This window comes from Uloborus diversus, chromosome 7 (assembly GCF_026930045.1).
Source record: "Uloborus diversus isolate 005 chromosome 7, Udiv.v.3.1, whole genome shotgun sequence".
In the NCBI taxonomy this organism is placed as follows: Eukaryota; Metazoa; Arthropoda; class Arachnida; order Araneae; family Uloboridae; genus Uloborus; species Uloborus diversus.
The window spans coordinates 102565949-102584368 of NC_072737.1; the positions used below are offsets into that span (position 1 = coordinate 102565949).

Here is an 18420-nt window from a genome sequence, read left to right on the forward strand (position 1 = left end):
CCCTTGCACCGCGGGGTCTGCAGGTACGCAGATCCAGCCCTGGAACCGAGGACACTCATGCTCCCCTCTCCCATTGTGCATATATACAGTAGGGGATTCATAACTATATCGTCCAAATAAGCTGTGCTGTCTGTGCGTAGCTCAGAACCACGGTTACAAAGCAAGATTCATGCTTAGGAACATATGACGTTAACGTAATGCTGACGCGCGATATGCATACAAAGTCGGAGTCGGATTCTCTCTCCTGAAGAAATACTAAAAATGATGCTGAACAAAAAAAGTCAACAGTTTCGGAATAGTGTTGACCTTGCCAATATTCATTAAGATAAAATATAGTAGTTGACATTAGTCCAAAAAATTTTTTATGACGGGGGGGAGGGGCGTCGACACCTCCTAATCCCCAAAAGTTACAATCTTGGAATGAAGAAACAGTTTAATAGTATCAAGAGTGCCTAATCTTTCTCATGAGCGATGTCCTAACTCCATTTAACACCAGAGTATATTGATATATCATTGTGATCCCGGAAAATGGGCACTCATATGCAGTGAAGAACGGGCCCAGATATTTTCTCCATGGTGTAGCAGGATATATTTTCCTCGTGGAAACCGATTTCTGTACAGATTAGAGTTATTAAACATTTGACATTTCTAATAACTTATTCATTAGTAGCTAGAGAAATGTTAATACATTTAAAAAGTACTAAAACCAAGGAAGTTCTAATTTCCGGGAGTGCTCACCTGGGGGGGGGGTCATGGCGCAGACTGCGCCATTAAAATATTTATAAGGAGGCGTATTTTTCTCATTTGGGGGGGGGGGGGAGAGCGCAATATTGAGAGGGGTGCGCCCTTGCCCTTAGGGGGACACCTCTGTGATTTCTAAGGGGGGAGGGCTTGAGCCCTCACTTGCCACCCATATGGGCGTCTATGGCCGGAGTACCCCCCACCCCCCTCCGTAAAAAGAGTCCCTCTAAAATGAGGATAAACATATCACTTAAAACTAGCCCCTTAAAAAACCTAGTTAAAGCAGCCTGTGTACCATGAACTCTCTCTCTCCGCGTATATTCTTCCTAAATAACGTCAACGGTCCTGCTGTTCAAGCAACGCATCAAATTAAGGACAGTAGTCCCTGAAAATCTTCATTTGAATGACAGGGGTGCTCATCCCCGATGGGCAAGGGCGCAACTCCTCAAAATCGCAAAAAACACCCGAGCAAGAGTCCCCCCGAATGAAAAAACCCCTAAAAGCACCCCCTAAAAATGCCATGATCCTCCCCCTAGGTGGGCATCCCTGTGAATGGTGACATTTAATACTCAAGAACTCAAACTATATTATAAAAAGAAAAACATTCCCCAAAAGTTTTCATTAGAGTATTAAGAGATCTCCTTTCCAATGCATAGCTCTTAACCCCTTACGCCCTCTAAAAATGTAGGGACTCTATTCTATAATACTAGTTCGAAAACCCATGAGAACTAGTACTAGTACATTCCCCCCCCCCCCCACAAAAAAAGGAAATAAACAAATTCAAGGAAAGTCCTCATCGCAATAAGGATCCCACAAAATTCTCATACACATCAGCATTTCTTAAAGAATAGGTAATCAAAAAGGAAACATTTAAAATGCTTTCGCTTACGACAAAGCCTCAAAGCTTTTGTAATATTGATTCCGAGCGTATTTTCTCTTTACGCAAGAAAAAAATGGCAACCGACAATATTACTCAACTGTATAATTCGTCATGTAATTTATTTCCTGTAGAATTAGAAGTTTTTTCGCCAAAAGGAGCGATTATTTTGCCAATAAGTAGTCCCTACTGGAGTAGAGTACGTTAGCCAATCATAGCTGCTTATTTTCGAGGAGTAGTAGCAACGTCCTTAGTTTCGCATAGGGATAAAGATATAAGTTGATTTAACTGTAACCATATTGTTTTTTTTTTAGTAGACAGTGGAAAGCTGAAAGGAAGAAGTACAGTGCATTATATTATAGCCTATTTTGGAAAGTCGCATTTTAAGAAAGCATTTATACAAAATGACTCAAAATGATGAAAATCAAAATGAAGAAGCTGGGTTTGTATTTATGGATTCTTTCTCAATTTATCATAGTTATAGCTGGATACTAGATCTGTGTAATACATTATTACGTGTACACTGTTTACTAGGGTACATTCAGGGTCGTCAATTTCGGGAGAAGAAGGGGAGAGGGTATATACATTTCATGTTAAACAAGCAACAAAATGCATGAACGAAGGCGGATTTAGTTCGATATACAGTTCATTTATCCGTGTGCTACTAAACCGGACTTGAGCATAATCCGGACAGACGTTTAGTTGACGTTGTCTTGTGTCTGCTAGGCTGGCAATTGGGGTGTGATGCTTCACTTTTCCGAATATACCGTAATTTGGTGTTAAGCCCGATCCACGCAAAGAAAAGAAAGAGAAAGTACATCCATGGGGGTTCGAACCCAGGACCATGGGCGAATCCAGAGGTTAGCAAGAGAAGTCAGTTGCCCCTCCTCCTTCCAAAATAAAAAATATTCAAAATAAAGCCTAAAAATGGTATTCGTTGTAACAGGATTGCAATGTATTTAGTTATCAATTATTTTGTTTAGTACATTATTAAGAATTATTATTTAGAAAATAACCATTGGAGAAGTAAAAAGAAGACATCTGTCTCTTGAGTTACAGATATAGAATTTTTTTTTCAAAATAGGGGGGATGGGAGTGGGACAAGTTTTATGCTATTAAAAACTTAAATTGATACTAATTCCATTAAATTTTCAAAGTTTGTCAGTTGCTATTATGTTTAACGTTTAAAACTTTTACTAGTGCTCGCCCAGTGGTCAAAATTCGACCATTTTCATAACTGAAAATTTGAGATAACTCAGGAGATGCGGATGCGAGGTCAGACTTATACTCTATCAGTCCGTGCCCCTGCACAGAGTAAAAAATTGGAGGGGTGCAAAATTGCCAAATCAAAATAAAAGAAATATTGCAACCGAGTGACTGAAAAAAAAATCCTAAGTTCTCTAGAAAAAATTCTGGCGCCATCTAGAAATGAAGAGCGCGATCTGTGATATCTTCTTATCTATTCTAGAATCATAGTCTGCACAAGTTTAAAGCAAAAGGCGTTAATTCTTGCCTAACTTTAACTAATTACAGAAAAGTACTTTAAAATCATTTTAATTAAGTGGGGCCATGGATAGAGCATCATCAGTAGGATCATCACCAGCAGGGACGCCCCCAACTTAAAATTTTTGGGGGATGAGAAATGCTCAAATAGACAAACGGGGCTCCAAATTTTGCCGAATGATAAAATATGGATTTGCACAGGTGTACTTACAAACTTAATCTAGTAAATAGTTACATTTACCCCCCCCCCCCGTCACCAGGAGGGGGAAGAAGAGTAGGGTAAACATCTCAGTTTTTCAGAAAACGGCTGCCAATTTGATTTTAGTAATGTAACGCAGGGAAAGCCTTCGCGGCTAAGATAGATAATATAATAAATAAGATGTTTTGCGAGGTTTAAATTTTCGCAATTATGACAGGGTTGCAAAAATCACGAAATTTAAGACCTTACGAAAATAAGTTCTTAAATCAGTGCATTATAGAAACTCATGGCAAGCCTTAGACTAAAAAATGTATTAATTTATAAACAAACAAGATAGTTTCTGGAGAACTAATGTTTTTTTTTTGTTTCTTATTTTTATTTTTTTCTTACCATGAAAATTCCCTACTAAATGATAAAATGTATGAGCCGCCGAAATATGATTTAACAGATGAAAGTAGAGAGAGAGAAAGATATAAACAATTGTAATGAAAAGTTGCACCAGAGGTTGTTAAATAGTTGAAGGGGAAAAAAAGGAAGGTTAAAACAAAATCTCTGCGGGAGATTCAAGAGGCACTATATTTAAAATAAAATTAAGTGGAAAAATGATCATAGTTATTGATCACACAAAAGTCAAAAATAAAATAATAAATAAAACACCTCAGTACAAATCAATGAAATATTTGACTGGAGCTTTAGGCTTTTTAATTCAAACATCTTAAAATGCAAGGTAAGGATGAAAATTAAAAATTTTATTATTTGCGTTTTTAGGGCTCTAATTTCGAAAGAGTTCTAAGTGGGGTTTCCAATCCCGCACCGAATTCAGTCCTGCGAGATTTCGGGATTGGGAGGAGTCAACCCAATGGGATTGACTTTATTTTTCTAAAAGTTTAGTTTTTGTGTCAAATAGAAAAAGTTGTGCTTTTTATTATTGACGGCTTTGTTGCTTGGCCTAATAGTTTTATCAAATTCCGTACACCAATTGTATACTGCAAAATCACATACCAATTAGCAACTATCATTTGATATGCGAAAGTGTGCCCTTTGCTTTGTATGGGTTGGGAAGATATTTTTGCGCAAAAAAAAAAGCGGTTGATAAAAGCGCGTGCTATGGCTCCACTGCAGTTGGTTTTATGGAGTTAAAATAATTGTGGACATTTAGCAAAAGATCCCCATAAACTTCATGACCTTATGAAATATGATTTTTCTTTTCTTACTAGAAAATAGCCCGTCAAGATATGAAGGGTGAAAATTGTTCCTATATTTGAACGAAGCAAAAGCATTTACCTGCATGTCAAACATTGCCAAAAGATATCGAATTATCATATCATGGCTATGGCAGGAGTTTATTTGTTGGTGAGGTTATGTGCGTTACTCGATCAGTGGATTGGCTATTTTCGAAAATGTTAATAATTTTTTCGCAATCTCTGAATTGCTGAACATATGGAAACAAAACCATCAAATAGAAATGCCTATTTATTCTCATAAAAATATATTCTATTTTTATTGTGTTCTTAAATGGTAAATACATCGTTCATCATATGAGACACGAAGGTTTGCTTGCTCTTTTTGCAGAAATACGAGGAAGGTGATTCAATTTTTGTTTTATAAGCAGAAAAGTTGGAAAAGGTTTGCATGGAAATTTTTTGTGGGATTAATCCCGCTTTATATCATGTGGGATCCTACGGGATTCGGATTTCGGGATTGGAAACTCTAGTTCTAAGGGAAAGCCGTAAAAACCAGATTCCTATAACATCATCGACGATTTTCTTCAATTAAGTTTTCAAAACTTTAATTTTTAAAAATTTCCGAGGTGGTGAGATTCTTTTCCAAAACATTGCTTACAATTGTTAGTTGTGATTTCAATTTTGAAAAGTTTCCAAATTTTGTTTAAACGATTTCAGATTCGAAGAATTCCGAGAGGAGAGTTACTTAATTCTCCAGGGGTCTGTCCAGGATTTTTCACAGGGTCCGTTTTTTGTGAAAAATCAAATAATTTTGTGAAAAATGAATGAATTTTGTAAAAAATCAAATAACTTCGCAAAAAAAAAAAAAAAAAAAAAAAAAAAAAAACATTGTTAAAACGAAATTTTAGAATTTAGAGATGGCACAAACTGCATCAAACTTAAAGTTGAGCGTTTTTCCGATATTTGGCCCGGGGAGGGGGGGGGGGGGGCATCGCCCTCTCAAGTATCAATATTTATCTACCCTTCTACATTATGTTAAATTATACTAGAAATATTTCTGTACAGCATTTAAAATAATTAACAAAAAAATAAATAAAATTCAGAATAGGGAGTTCAGCATTTTAACTTTTTGACCCAAGACACTCTTAAAAAGCACAGAATTTCGTTTAAAACTTATAAATTCCGTGATTTTAACAAAAATAAAAGGATATTTTAATTGTTTACCTCTTAACAAAGCGTAATAATCATCAAAATTTCGAAAAATCGGATTCCCATAGCGGATGCAAAGAGATCGCCTTTCTCAAAGTGAAGGCATCAAAAGTATAAAAACGGCTTGTAAAAAAAATATTTTTGATAAAATTATTTTAAAATTGCATTTTAGAGTCCTATGATAAACATTTCATTAATATCTGTGGACACAGTTGACGCCAAAAAAATAAAATATATAAATAAATAAAATAAACCATCTATTCAGCATTTTAATTTTTGACTCCTAACAGAAAATGGAATTTTGCTTTAAAAACTTGAAATGAGAGTTCTAACAGAAATAGAGAGACTTTTCATTTATTTGCATCCTAATAAAGCGAAGTTAGCTTGAAAAAAGAACAAAATATGATTCTCATATCGGATGTTAAAAGATTGCATTTTTCAAAATGTAGACATCTAAAGAAAAAAAACGGTAATTAAAAGTTTATTTAAAGTTAATCATCCTTGTTAGCATCGAAAAATCAAAACCCATATAATTTTCTCCCAAAATAATAATTAAACACCGCACCGCACCCGTAAAAACGCAAATATTGACAAGCTGGTAAAATGATGAGAATATTTTCGAGTCAAGTCATTATAAAGGTTCAACGCCAGACCCTAAGTGGTGATAATTTTGAAGTTGGTAACCCTATCTGAAGCGATCATATTTTTCCCCCACCCTTACTATCCCTTTGCAGTTCTAAGTTCATGTCGCAGATATATATTATTATTGTTTATTAAATCATGAGCGGGAAGAAAAGTGCTTACCAATGCCTTTTCAGAAAAGTTTACAACAACACCGCTGCTAATTAGCTGTGACAAAACAAACAACCATTATATTTATTTGGCAGTAGCAATTATGTATCGCTTGCAGGAGCATCGCAAGAGTGCGGATTTTTTTTTTTTCAAAATTAGCCGATTTTGTAAAAGCTGATCCCTCTAATTTGACTTAAAAAAAGGTTCCAAAAACTATCGATTTATACACAGAAATATGCGTTATTTAGCTTTCAGATTTCATTTGCTCTTTCAATAAACAATTTGTGAAAGATCCGATCTTGTTTATTAGAATTTTGTGAAGGGTCCGTTTTGTTTGATCGGGATTTTGTGAAAGGTCCGTTTTGTTTGACCGGGAATTTGTGAAAGGTCCGTTTTGGTTGATCGGATTTTTGTGAAGGGTCCACTAACGGACCCAAATATCCTCTGGCCAGACCCCTGCTCTCCTCATCCTTACATCTCAAATATTGTCTAAAGCTGCAATTTTTTAAATTAAAATTCTGACAATTTCCTATCAAGAAATCTCCAATCCCATTCCCTTCTCGAGATAAACAAAGATGACCTACAAATACGTATTTTGGTCGAAAAATGTATGGGGGATGATCCTAGACTCCATTCCATTCCCTTACTTCAGCAAAGGTTGCCTGCCAACAGGGTGGTGTTGTGGTTAGGCGTTGACATCTAACGCCAGAAGACGCAGGCTCAAACCTGGCTCCAATCGGTGGATTTTCAAGATGCAGAAGCTAGACCGCGTCCAGGTCCTGTGAAGTTTGAATTCATGAATTTTTTTTTCTTTTTTTAAGTTACTTTATATTGTTCCTTTTAGGAACCTTTTTACTCTCACATAGTTAGTCACATTCTTTATTGGTTATTTTGTAACTTTCTTTTGTACTTAAAATTTTGGATGTGAACGGAGGGTAATGGATACATATTTTAAACGTTATTTTTAAACTTTTCATTTAAATAAACAGTGCATCATGTATGAGGAACATGATTTGAACTGATTAAAATGTACATATCTTTCTTAAAATGGATTTTTAAAGAAAGTTGTATGCTCCATTTATGATTGTATATCCTCCATTACATCTATACAGAATGGAGGATACAAATACTTACGTTTTGCTATGATCATTGTGTTGATTTAGGGTTAACGCAACATGTTATTTAGAATTTACTTTAAAAAAAAGTGATTCAATTTTAACTACAAAATTTTTTTTCGTACACAAACAATTCTTCCCTTTTTAACTGAAGAACCGAGGATACGCAAAGTTAAGGACCTATTTGACTTCAAAGAGAATAATGCTGAAATTCTTTCACACTAAGTTTTTTAGCTTCACTATGAAGACCAGGGCTGAATTTGGAAGTGTGGAGGCCCCGGGGGCAACGAAGAAATGGAGGCCCCTAATCAGGGTTCGAAAAGATTATCATATTTTCGAAAATATCCAATACTTTGATATATATCCGATACTTTGATATAATATTTTGATATATATATATGTATATATCCGATATTTTCGATCAGCACTTTAATAGTAAATACATCCTTAAGTTACTGCTATTTATTTTTTTATATTATTATAATTTATAGGGGAGAAAAAACGTAAAATTTTCCAACCTGTGAAAGTTAGGATATTTTGTAAAATTTTTATTGTGGGGGCCCCTTTGTTGTGGAGGCCCCAGGGCACACAGGTATATGACATGTGAAATGTCTTAAAGAGATGTTATCAATGCCTGTGATTTTTTGATATGAATTATTATTATTATTTTTTATTTTGTGTTTATTCTAGTTTATTTTGATTTGTAATAGTATTACAATTTGAACTATAGTTGAGGCAACTTAACCCTGGCCTTGTGAAGGCTACAGAGAACTGTCCTAATTACTGGATTATGACACTGCCAGGTTTGGGTTTGCCCCAACTACTATATAGATTTGTGCGTTAAAAAAAATTGTGAATACGAAAGAAAAATAACGTTTTAACTTGTGGTATTTTCTATGTAGGAAAATATTTGTTGGTGGACTCAGCTGGGAAACTACTCAAGGTAAAAAAAATTTTTTTACAGTATTGTGAATGAAATTTTATCATGTTAATACAGTGAAATGTAGATTACTCGACTACCGTGGTAACTCGACATTTATTTTTCTTACGGTTGGCCCACTGCTAATTTCAATTAGCAAAACCTCTCTAGCTTGACACATTTTCAAGAGCCCCTATTAGATGACATTCAATTGCTATTCTATTCCAATTTTTGCTACCAACATTCTTTCATATTGACCTTTTCTCAGAATTTTATGATGATTTTTATTGATTTCTAGGTCAGTCAATCATTTTTTGGAAAGCTCTTTTTAAAAATTCCATCTTTTATCCGGGGGAGGGGAGGGTCAGCCACCACACTCTGTACTGTTAGTGCAGTTTTAAAAGGATGGGGAAAATGTACCCAGGGGAGTTCTGTAGAAACAGAAGGCACCATGACATGGTTTTCCAACAAAATGAGCATGATTTTTTAACGTAAGCAGACCTGACTGACATGAACTTTTTATCTCTTTTCAAAAATAATGGTTTTATTCTTCTCGGGATGTTAAAATAATATTAGTTAGTCTATTATGTTCTTTTTAAAAAAGAAAACAAAACAAAAATTCATTTACTGAAACTAATTTTCGTAGTGTCAATATTACCCATTAATAAATAAGTGGTTCATTAACTCTTTAGGAATTAAAATTTTGGAACCTCAGTAAATCGACATGTTTTCATGTTTCCTTTGGATTTCGAGTTATTGAAGTTCTGTATATTTATGGAAATTCTCACTGGTTATGGAAAATCTGAAATTACTGGGATATTTTATTTAAATCCAAAAACAGGGTGGTGACAGATCAGGGAAAAGTCAGGGAACTTTATCACTCAGGGAAAAATCAGGGAAATATCAGGGAATTTCGAAAAAATAACAAAAATTCAGGGAAAATTTATCAGATGAAGGAAAAAAAAATGATTTGCAAAATGAAGTACTTTGACTCCCTACGAATTTTCCGCCAATCATTTGTTTTAAAAAAGTAAAATTAATGTGGTTTGATTGTACAGTGCCACATATTTGTGCATATTTCTTCATCAAGGTCAAAGTATTCAATCTTAGGATGATCTTCCCAAGATTGCTTCTGTGTCTGTAAAGTTGTTTATTTTACATAGCTTGAATTTTCCTTCCATGCATTCCATGCTACGGGTCATTCGTGTCAAATCAACACACTTTTAATTAAAATTTTACCTCACCCCCTCAGATTTTGATAAAATTTGGCACACATATAGTGGGCACTAAGAATAACAAAAATACAAAATTTCAAATTTTTATCTTGAATAGTTTTTTGTGTACGGCCTTGTAAAGTTTTCAAAAAATAGTGAAAAAACTACAAACAAGCAATTTTCAAATTGCTCTAAAAGCTGTCGAAATTGAGTTAGAGAGGTGGGACCGGTGTTATTTTGTAGCTTTTCTAATGCTCTTTTAAGAGATATGCAACATGTCCTATGTAGTAGTAAAAAAAGTTTTTTTTGGTGCAAATCAAATTTTTGATTTTGATTTTTTTCAAAAAGTACCACTTTTAAAATTTTCAAAAAAATTCTATAAATAGACAGTACTTTCATAAACTGCCATGCAAAGTTTTATGATGGGATGGTAATGGGAACTATGTCAAAAAAAAAAAAAAAATTATTACTGACTGCTATTTTTCATAAATATCAGATTTTGACATAATAATTATTTTATTGTAGCCAAATATTTTGTAGCAAATGCTTTCATGACAAATATGAATGCATTGTACTTTAAATTCTTCTTATAAAAATATTTGTAAAAATTAAGGCAAATAAAACACCAAAATTTAAATAAAATTATATCAATTTATGCTGTATAAAAAGTTGATAAATTTACAATAAATATTGTTGTGGCTAAATAGTTTGATAAGCAAGTATTATTTAAAAAAAACTTTTCCCTTCCATTCACTTGATCCAGTATCTGCAGATCTAGCAAGTTGGTACTTTTCTGTGCAAGTTAAAACAAACACCAGTCTGCCACATGGACCCCCATGTGGCAGTCTGGTATTTCTTCTAACTTGCTCAAGCCACTCTCCACAAGCATTCATTCAGTGACTAGAGACCTTGCTAACAAGTAGTGCTTTAAATTTTATTACTGTCCTAAGTTATCCATTCCATAATGTAAAATAGTTGTGATACCTCACACAAAAGAATTATTACTTTGAACTTCGGTATTTCTCATGTGTTAGCGAATTTAATCTATGATTAAAACTTGTAGTTAAAAGGCAAGTTTTAAGAATTTTTTAGAAAATATGGAAACTAGTGAAAAATGCAGTACTGTGGTAAGAGTTCAGTGTTGTAATCCATTGAAGAAAACAAATCATCGTGTTCGAGATAGAAAAAAACTGATAAATGTCACATCTTGGATGACAGGTTCATTTCCAAATACTTGATGGCTCCATGACTTGTGATCAGTGTAGAAAAGACCTAACTAAGTTAAAAAATACAGTGCCCATTAGTGAAAAAAATTCTGAAAATGAAGATTCTCCTGAGTTGGAGGTGAGTGTTCCAGACGAAGATCCAGACTTTGCAACAAGTTCAGTGATTGTTCAGACACTAAATACTTCACTTCAAGAATTAGGTGTGTCCCCGATTGATAAGAAGAAAATAACTTCCAAGCAGTATGCTTCGACTAAAGTAAAAAAATCTCATCTATGAAACGTAAACTCTTTGTTGCTGCTGAAAATTCTTCATCAGATAATGATACTTAAATTGACCAATCGGTTCTTCAAAATCTGAAAACCGACTTTTTGAATTGTACAAATAGATCAAAAAAAATTATGATTCTCACATGTTTACCCGAGAAATGGAGTGTTAGGAAGATAATGCGTGAGTTTAATGCTCCAAACTACTTAGTTCGACAGTCAAAACAAATTTTGAAAGAAAAAGGGTTTATGGAAGGTCCTAATCCAAAGCCAGGGAAGTGTTTATCAACAGAAACAGTCGAAACTGTGCATTATTTTTACGAAAACGATGAAATTGGCCGAGCGATGCCTGGAATGAAAGATTGTGTAACAGTTACTCTGCCAGATGGAGGCAAGAAAAAACTGTCAAAAAGACTTGTTTTGTGTAATCTAAAAGAAGCTTATAATCATTTCAAAGATAAGCACCCAAATATAAAAATTGGTTTTTCTAAATTCGCGGAATTAAAACCAAAACACTGTACATTAGCTGGGCAGAGCGGCACACACTCTGTATGTGTGTGCACAACTCATCAAAACATAAAGTTGATGATGGAAAATGCTAAGCTAAATTCACTTACAGATGGTAACTTGAAAACCTACAAGGATTGTATTGCAAAGATGCTTTGTAACCCATCAACAATAGATTGCAACATGGGGAACTGTGAGTATTGCCCTGGAGAAACTGCTTTACGGAAAATTTTAGAAACTTCTTTTGAAAAAAACTTAATTGAAAAAGTTCAGTTTCGCCAATGGGTGTCAGTCAATCGCTGCAACCTAGAGATGTTTGAAAAAACCTCAGACTAATTTATAGATTTATTTTGCAGCAACATGCCTTCTTTAGTCCGACATGATTTTATTGCAAAGCAACAAGCATCATTCCTCAACAACATTAAAGAAAACATCAGAGAGTCAGAATTTGTAATTACATGTGATTTCTCTGAAAATTACAGCATAGTTTTACAGGATGAAGCCCAGAGCTACCACTGGACTAGTCAGCAGGTCACCATTTATCCCTTTGTGATATACTTTAAGAACGGTAAAATTGAACACTTGAACTTCGTTGTCAATTCTGACTGCCTAGAACACAATACAATCGCAGTCTACACTTTTCTCAAGAAACTCATTCCTTATTTAACAAATAAGTTCCTAAAGCTTCCAAAAAAAAAAATCTATTACTTTTCAGACGGTTCTGGCACACAATACAAAAATAAAAAAAATTTTTTGAACCTTTGTCTTCATCAGAAAGATTTCGGTATTGAAGCCGAGTGGCACTTTTCGGCCACGGCGCATGGAAAAGGACCTTGTGATGGAGTAGGCGGTTCAATTAAGAGACTGGCAGCTAGAGCAAGTTTGCAGAGGCCATACGAAAACCAGATCCAAACACCAAGAGATCTTTTTGAGTGGGCAGTCGAAAATGTTCCAAAAGTAGATTTTGCCTTTTCCACACAAAAAGATTACATTGAAACTGATAAGATTTTACAGCCCTGATTTAAAGAAGCCTTAACAATCAAAGGTACACAGTAGTTCCATTCGTTCATCCCTAAAATTATTCAAAATTATTAGTGAAGTACTTTTCAAATGATACTCAGGTGTGGGAAAAGGAGGTAACGAAATCTCCTGAGGAACTTACATTTGAAGATATAAGAGGCTACGTTACTGCCGTGTATGACAACAATTGGTGGCTTGGTTATGTATTAGAAAAAAACAAAGAACAAGATGAAGTTAAAATTGCTTTTCTTTATCCAAGTGGACCAACCAAATCTTTTTCCTACCCCAGGCATTCAGATGTAATGTGGGTCTCTGTTGTGAACATACTAACAAGAGTGGACCCTGTTACTCCAACAGGAAGAACTTACGCTCTTCTAGAAAATGATATAGACCAAACCCAATTGGCTTTTTCAAAATTTAAACAGTGAACTTCTGAACATGGACCTCCTTCTTTACATAAAATCTGATTTATACTCAACAATTTCACTTCTTTAACCTTTTTTAAGTTAGTAGTGATTTCTTATTTGTTTAAAATTAATAATTTTAGTTCTGTGTAAATTTTCAATGAAGTTAAAATAATTCTCACCCTTCTATATCACTCATAAATGTAAAGGCTTATAAAATCTGTTAATTATTGTAAAGCTGTCGACTAATGATAACTATTCATGTATTCACCAAACAACAAAAGTATGTTCAACTTGTATTGTAGATTTCTAAAACATCATTATGTTATACAGAACTAGCAGTTTTGCCCCAAAACCACTGTTTATATATAGCTTAGAAATATAGGTTTTATGAATTTATTATGAGCACAGAGTGTTTATTTCATAAACAATTTAATGTATATTATATATAGGGTATATATAGTTTTATGTCAAACCTCTCTTATGGTGTGTCAAACGTCTCTCAAATGGGGAGGTTTGACCCAGTTTGAACACTCTTGAAAAATCTTTAATAAAGAAAATAATTTTTAACTTAAATAAATAACAGCAATGTAAAAAGTTGCTTGGATGTATTTCCTTTCGAAAAAAGTCAACCAGGAATTTTTTTTATTCAAACTTAAAAAAAAAAAAAAAAAAAAAAAAAAATACCTTAGTAAAAAGTGGGTCAAACCTCCCAGTTTCCCCTACTCAAGTGATTTTTCATAAAATCTTATATCACTACATTAAAATTATTATTATTTGGTCAAAACTTTTTATGAAAATTTTATCGTAAATATTTATTGTATTTGTATTTCATACAGCATAAATTGATATAATTTTAAATTTTGGTATTTTATTTGCCTTAATTTTTACTAATATTTTTATAAGAAGAATTTAAAGTACAATACATTCATATCTGTCATGAAAGCATTTACTACAATATATTTTACTACAATAAAATAATTATTATTTGGTCAAAATCTGGTATTTCAGAAAAATAGGGGTCAGTAATATTTTTTTTTGGCAAAGATCCCATTACCATCCCTTCATAAAACTTTGCATGGCAGTTTATGAAAGTACTGTCTATTTATAGAATTTTTTTGAAAATTTTAAAAGTGGTACTTTTTGAAAATAATCAAAATCAAAAATTTGATTTGCACAAAAAAAAACTTTTTTTACTACTACATAGGACATGTTGCATATCTCTTAAAAGAGCATTAAAAAAGCTACAAAATAACACCGGTCCCACCTCTCTAACTCAATTTTGACAGCTTTTAGAGCAATTTAAAAATTGCTTGTTTGTAGTTTTTTCAAGATTTTTTGAAAACTTTACAAGGCTGTACACAAAAAACCATTCAAGATAAAAATTTGAAATTTTGTATTTTTGTTATTCTTAGTGCCCACTATATGTGTGCCAAATTTTATCAAAATCTGAGGGGGTGAGGTAAAATGGGTGTGTTGAGTTGACATGGAATGACCCTACGTAAAATAAAAACCCTACTGGCAAAGAGGAAGCCATCATTAATGACTTTGCTTCATTGCCTTTACTCATTGTCTTGAAGTAATTAGCATACTGTTATCACAATTTCAAGAAAGAATCTTTGTTTTTTAAATTAATGCTGAAAAAATCTTAAAAGTTTCACTTGGCTTTTTTAATTTAATTGCTAAAATTGAATTTTGACTTAAAATTGATTTTTTATTTATTTTTCGCCATGGTATTATTCGTTGCCACTTCAAATTACACGAAGGGGTTTTATTTTAGACTTTAAAACTTTTATTATAAAACCATATGCATATACATTTTGAATTTAATAATTGTTTTTGCATTTTAATGTTGTTTGTTACTAAAGTAATCTAAGATTTTTTTTCGACAACTAATGACATCATTTGAAATTGAGTTATGTACATAAGTAAATATTTTAATTATTTTTTATAGTTAAAATGCTGCATTCATTCATTAAAACTTAAGTTCTTGATTAGAGAATAGCTGAATATGACTTCTTTCAATTTGTTTTACATAAATATGTCTATTCTGCTGTGTGCAGGTAAAAAACAGTAACTGCACATTTTTTTTCTTTGCATTTTTGTCATCTATTGTACGTTATCTTTACCCCCTTATTTGGTTTCTGCTGAAAAAGACGCACGAAAAAATTGTCTAATTCCAACATTTTCCTATTGTTAGTACTGAATCCACCACATATTTCTTCAAATATCTTGAAAACTAATTTCTACACATACACTTTACATTCTGCTCACTGCAGTATTATTTACGTAAGTAAAACTACATTACTTCTATACTTTAACTGTCACTTGTTATTCTTGCAACAGCAATTATACTGCTTGAAAATTCAGTTCAAGATTATCTCCAATTAAATTTTTTAGTTTTATCACGATTAGATATGTCTTTAAGAGTGATTTCAATAATTTCTTAGAATTCTTATGTTAACTGGTTCCTGGAAGTAAAGTATTTGTTTTAGATTTCCTACAATATTTCTCTGTCGATAATTTAATATGCAAATATAATTTTTAAAAAAAGGAGCATGTTTTCAAAATATATATTTTAATTAACAGCTTAAACAGTTTTAAACACTGCATTTAATTTAATATGCAATGCTTTTCAGGTAGAGCAAAGAAAGGAAACCACTATCATTGGTAACGTAAATCAGGGAAATTTGGTGAACTTAATCAGGGAAATCAGGGAAAAGTCAGGGAATTTTTTTTTTCCAGTTTCTGTCGCCACCCTGAAAAAGGTTTGACAAAAGAGTTAATTTTGGGTAAAACCTATAATACTTTGAAGATCTTCCTGATAAAACATTTTTGTACGTTTTTCAACACCAAAATAATGTCCTTAGAATTATTATAAATGGAGCCTTTTCAACCCCAATGTACTCCGAAACTCCATGCTTACATTGAACCCTTTTTGTATTGAAGAAAAAATGGAAGACTTGTGACTTTTGGAAAGCTTATAGTCCTGTTGTCTGAAGTAACATCCTACATTTTTATAGATAATAAATGAGATGTTCATTGCTGTTGACATTCCTCCGTCCTAATAGACAGCTAATATTTGTAACATCTGATTTTCACAGAAATTTAAATCAGGCATCTTTTAGTTTAGACTTATATATTCTTACATTTAGAATAAGACCACAATGAAACTGAATTGAAAATGGTCACGTTCGTCACTACTGGCAAAAGAGTTCCTGAACAGCATTGGTTGCATGCGTACACTTGCATGTGTGATGACTCTGCTTTTGAAGCTGACACAAATGCTCGTACTGCGGCCTACTCCTGACACTTAAGCCTTAATGGAGTTAGGTAGTACTTTTTGGAGTCTTTTCAGAGTTGGCCTTAATGATGGGGGACCTGTGGTTCTTATAAGGCCACATTGTATTTCTTTGTTAAAAGTGCTGAAAAACATAATTATAACTTAAATTTGCATGTGGATTTTTTTTTTTTCATTTTTTTATGAGTTGTGTGATAAATGCAAAATTTGCAGCCAATTGGATCATAAATGAGCAAGATACTAGGCCATAAAACTTAGGTTGGCTTTATTTAGGGCACCTAAATTACATTGGTACTTTAGATAATTTGTGACTTTAGAGCAGGAATTGGAAAATGGAGGAAGCAAGTTCAATCATTTGCTAAGCAAATGCTGAGGCAAAGACCCCACGTCAGATGACTCAACAACGGCGAATATTGATACTTTTTTTGTTAAACTAGCAAAAGAAACTTGATTCCTTCCAATGCTTTGCTTTAAAACCTATAATGTGACTTGGGATCTTTGTTTCACGAATGAAAGTCTTCACTCCCTCTATTTTATCTCTTCTCAATGTTCGTGGCGCCTCTTCCTGCCGCACCTATTTTGGGAACCCATGTGGTATTCAATTGGGGAAAAATGTCTCTGAATAGATCAGTAGTTTTGTTGGAGGGTCTTAACTGTTTTAATCTACATAATATGAATTTTTAATGTAATTAAAAAGTAAACCAAACTTAATTAACAAAACGTTTGTTTTAGCTATGATTTTGTATTAACGGAGTCCAACTGTTTATGTGACCATACATATATATTTTTTTCTTTTCTGAAACAGAGAAACTGAAAGAGCATTTTTCTCAATTTGGGGAAGTGGTGGATTGTGTGGTAATGAAAAATAATGAAACAGGAAGATCTCGTGGATTTGGTTTCGTTACATTCAAGGACCTGAACTGTGTACCTAAAGTTCTAACTGGTGGACCCCATGAAGTGGATGGACGCACTGTAAGTAGATGAAAAAATAATTTTCATACTTAATCTACATTATTCTTGTGCTGAATTTTGAAAATATTTGCTTGTTTTGTTTTTATTTTCCCACTTAATAAAAATATATTGATTTTTCTTTTTTTTTATTCTTAACTATATCCGTTGGACAAAATCTTCACTGAGTTTCCCTTTTTTCTTAAAAGTTCCTTATGCATTCTCGCATATGGGGGTTATTCTGGGTTAACATGCAGTTTTCATGTCATGAAAATAATAATACAGTCAAACATTGATATCTCAAACCTCCTTATGGACCATTCTCCAGAAAACGTAACTTTTGAACACAAATAGTTTTAAATTTCAAAGCCTTTAGTTTTCTTTTTTTTTTTTTTTACATGTGAAAATGTTACCTACTAGAAGTAACCATAAACAATGGCTCAGCTAATTCAAATTATTTTACTCATAAGCAAAAAAAAATAATAAAAAGCCTTATTCAAGGAAATGAAAAATTATTTAATGTTTAAAAATCGAGACCAATTTAATATTGAAGTACAGTAAAACCTGTAAAGTTGACCACCTTCGTAAGTTGACCACTTGTCTATATTGACCGCTTTTGTCAGGAACGGAATTAGTCCTATCTTACTAATATTATATATGCGAAAGTTTGTCTGTATGGATGTATGGATGTTTGTTACTCTTTCACGCAAAAACTACTGAACGGATTTTGATGAAACTTTACAATAATATAGCTTATGCATCAGAATAACACATAGGGTAGTTTTCGTCCCGTTATGGGGGGCAAAAACCCCTTAAGGGGGCAATAAAACACAATTTTTGTATAAATTCTCTAATATTGGGATGAAAAAATGCTTGCACATCTTTTCATTATATGTCCATCGAAAGCTCTGATTTTTCTGCTGAAGATGGCACCTGTTCAAAATTTCCAAGTAGAATAAAAAGCGAGTTATGAGCTTTTTAGATCCATGTTCGAAGG

At 33.2% G+C, this 18420-nt stretch overlaps 1 protein-coding gene across 1 annotated transcript in view; it reads left to right on the forward strand.

Moving 5' to 3' along the window:
* The first annotated feature begins 1937 nt into the window (after positions 1-1937).
* Positions 1938-18420, forward strand: part of LOC129226052 (heterogeneous nuclear ribonucleoprotein 27C-like) — a 60444-nt gene continuing 43961 nt past the window's right edge. Inside the window, exons 1-3 of the mRNA XM_054860632.1 lie at positions 1938-2060; positions 8523-8563; positions 17281-17447. Coding sequence (XP_054716607.1) covers positions 2023-2060; positions 8523-8563; positions 17281-17447 — 246 coding nt within the window. The 5' untranslated portion in view covers positions 1938-2022. The remainder of the gene's footprint in view (positions 2061-8522; positions 8564-17280; positions 17448-18420) is intronic.